The sequence below is a fragment of the Apaloderma vittatum genome, unplaced genomic scaffold (assembly GCF_000703405.1).
Source record: "Apaloderma vittatum isolate BGI_N311 unplaced genomic scaffold, ASM70340v1 scaffold27360, whole genome shotgun sequence".
Taxonomy (NCBI): domain Eukaryota; kingdom Metazoa; phylum Chordata; class Aves; order Trogoniformes; family Trogonidae; genus Apaloderma; species Apaloderma vittatum.
In genome coordinates this window covers 19,943-22,532 of record NW_009694434.1, presented here as the reverse complement: position 1 = coordinate 22,532, position 2,590 = coordinate 19,943, and the positions used below count along the sequence as shown (strand labels likewise).

At 50.8% G+C, this 2,590-nt stretch overlaps 1 protein-coding gene across 1 annotated transcript in view; it reads left to right on the top strand.

Moving 5' to 3' along the window:
• The window catches only part of RAB11FIP3 (RAB11 family interacting protein 3 (class II)), a gene marked incomplete at its 5' end in the record, with an annotated part of 47,238 nt that overhangs the window by 28,721 nt on the left and 15,927 nt on the right, over positions 1 to 2,590 (top strand). Inside the window, one exon of the mRNA XM_009867635.1 lies at positions 437 to 610. Within this exon, the coding sequence (XP_009865937.1) occupies positions 437 to 610 (174 nt within the window). The remainder of the gene's footprint in view (positions 1 to 436; positions 611 to 2,590) is intronic.

Genomic DNA, 2,590 nt, shown 5'->3' with positions numbered 1-2,590 from the left:
CTCCTTTGTCTTGCCGGGGGGAATTCTGTCACTGCCGGGTTTGGCAGCTGCCTGTGACCGCCGGGATTTGTGTCATGGAGGGAGGGGTTACGGCGTTAAACCCCGGTGCTGGGCTCTTGATAGGATTATACAGCACTAAGCGAGCGCAGCCCGGCACATAGACTGACGATGTAACTCAAAACATATATAGGGTGCGTTTGGGACGCACCGAGCTGCTTCTCTGCCGTGTTTTTCGGTGGTACCCGGGCTGTCCAAGAGCTCACCACGAACCCTGGGTGCTGTCTTGCGAGTCTGCCAGATCCAATGTCGCAGATGCTGGGGGAGCTTGCGTGAAAAAACATTGGTTTGTGGGGCAAAAAGAATGGACTGAGAACTTCCTGGGGGTGCCTGGGCTGCGGTGACCACCCTCTAACGTCTTCCTCTCTGTTGCCAACAGATCTCATCCGCACGACCTGCCCCTGGGTTCAGACCTCAGCCACTCCATCGTTACGGTCATTAGCGGAGAGGAGCACTTTGAGGATTACGGAGAAGGGAACGAAGCAGATTTGTTCTCGGAGGGCTTGTGTAATGGGGAAAGCAGCTTTAATAGCTCCTCATTCCTCTCTCCCAGGTAATGTTTTACCCGGTTTCAGTCACTTGGTGTTCTCATCTGTGCTTTGTGTGTGAGCGAGGTGTTTCCTTTCGGTTTGCTCACTGGGCAGCCTGCAAGAGGGCAAACTTTGGATACAACAGAATAATCAGCTCGGAACTGGAAGAGCAGTTATCTCCCTTGGTTTTTCCTTTTCCCGAGCAATGCCCATCTTCTCGTCCAGAGGCACAAATGCCCAGCAGCAAGTAGAAAGCAATTTGCATTTCACGCGCATCCAGGACAGCGGCACATTCCCACTCGTAGGGGTGTCGCTCCTTGCAGAACCTTCCAGTAGAGAAAACCACTGGGCAGCTTTACCCCTGGTCCTGTTGGGTGATTTTGGTTTTTTTCTTTCTCTCTTGTCCTCATATTTTTGGCTTTGATATGATGCTTGTGTGGATTTGCACAAGCTGCTGTCCTTCTCTAGGCAGCCTAAGGGATGCACGGAGCAAGAAGCAGGCTGCGCTCCTTGTGTTTGCGTCTGAAACCAGTCAAACATTGGTTTTCCAGCCCACGCAGGGTGGACTGAGGAGCTCGTATGACAATACAAAAGCTGTGAATACTTACTTTCTAATGATAAAGCAGTGAAAACTGTAATGATCATCCACTGCTGCAGGCCCCAAAGTCTCCCTGAGGACAGGTAACACCAGGGACACATTGCTCCATCAAGGAGGAGTGGTCCCTGCCAGCCAGGCGCTTGTGTTGAAGACAAGAACATATTTTTTCCTTTGGGATGATTCACGTTTGTGACTTTCTGCAGCAGTATAAATTTGTTAGAACATTTTTTTAGTTTGGTTTCTTTTGCTCTCTGACTGTTTTCTGCTAGCTTCCCAAGCTAGCAGAGAGTTTGGGCCGTTCTGGTTGCCCAGGGCTGATGGGGAAGAGTGGCTGTCAAATCTCCGTGTGTGTTTTGCTACAGGTCAGGGCTGACTTTCTACTTCTTGCTGGTGCAGCAGCAATTTTGAAGACATTAACTAAACCTGCAGTAGGAAAGCATTGCTGTAAAGCATGCCTAACCCATTACATCAGGAAACCGGTGAATAAAAACCAGCCTTGGTGTTCCTTCTGAGTTTCTCTCTGAGTGTGGGCCTCCAACCTAGTCCAGAAGGCTCCTGGCAAGAAAATACTCAGCTAAAGGAGCTTTGCAATCAGTTAAACTTTCACTTTAATATCAATCCGGAGCTCCCAGGTTGCCTGCGCTCCCGGTGTTCCAATCTTGCTCTGTCAGGGCACCGTCTTCCCCTCTGCTGCTCTGTCTATTTGGATCTTATCCATGAGATCATGCTCTACAGCCTCTTCCCTCTGCCAGGAGGGGCTCGCTCGGCACGTGGCCACGCAGCTCGTGGTGGTTTCTGCTGGAGCCCCGCTGCTGGGACTTGCTTGGGAAGGCAGGCAACAGTCAAACCCTGCAAAACCTCTGGAGTAAAGAATGTGGTTCTGTTTGAAACGGAAGATTTCCTCATGCCTTTCAGGTCTAGCCCTTGCCTTGGATTACCGTTGCGTGCGTGAAGGTCCTTAGCTGATCGTTTGTGGAGATTGTGCTGTTTTTCTAAACACGGCCCTGCCCCCCCCACCGGTGTATTTAAACATAGAAGAACTATGGGATATCTCTGGTTCAGGCTGAACTTTTTTTTTCAGCTGTGGTTTGAATAGGAGAAATAGTATGGCTTACAAACAGTCGCATCGTCCCACACCCTTTCCACATCACAAGAGTCTCTAAATGGGAATAACGTCATCAAATTTTCCTGCCACAGCTCCAGTTCTTCACCAGCGGACTAACGAAAAACCCAAGAGCCTTCAGGGAATACCGCAGAGCATCGCGTTTTCCCACTTAGTCCTTGTGCGTGCATCTGCGATCCCTCCTCTCGGGTCACCACCGCTTGCCTGGTACGAGAAGTCCCTCCGCAATGCTTGGTGGGAAGTGAATGGCAGCCGAGGGGAGAAGCTCCCCCCGTGCACCCG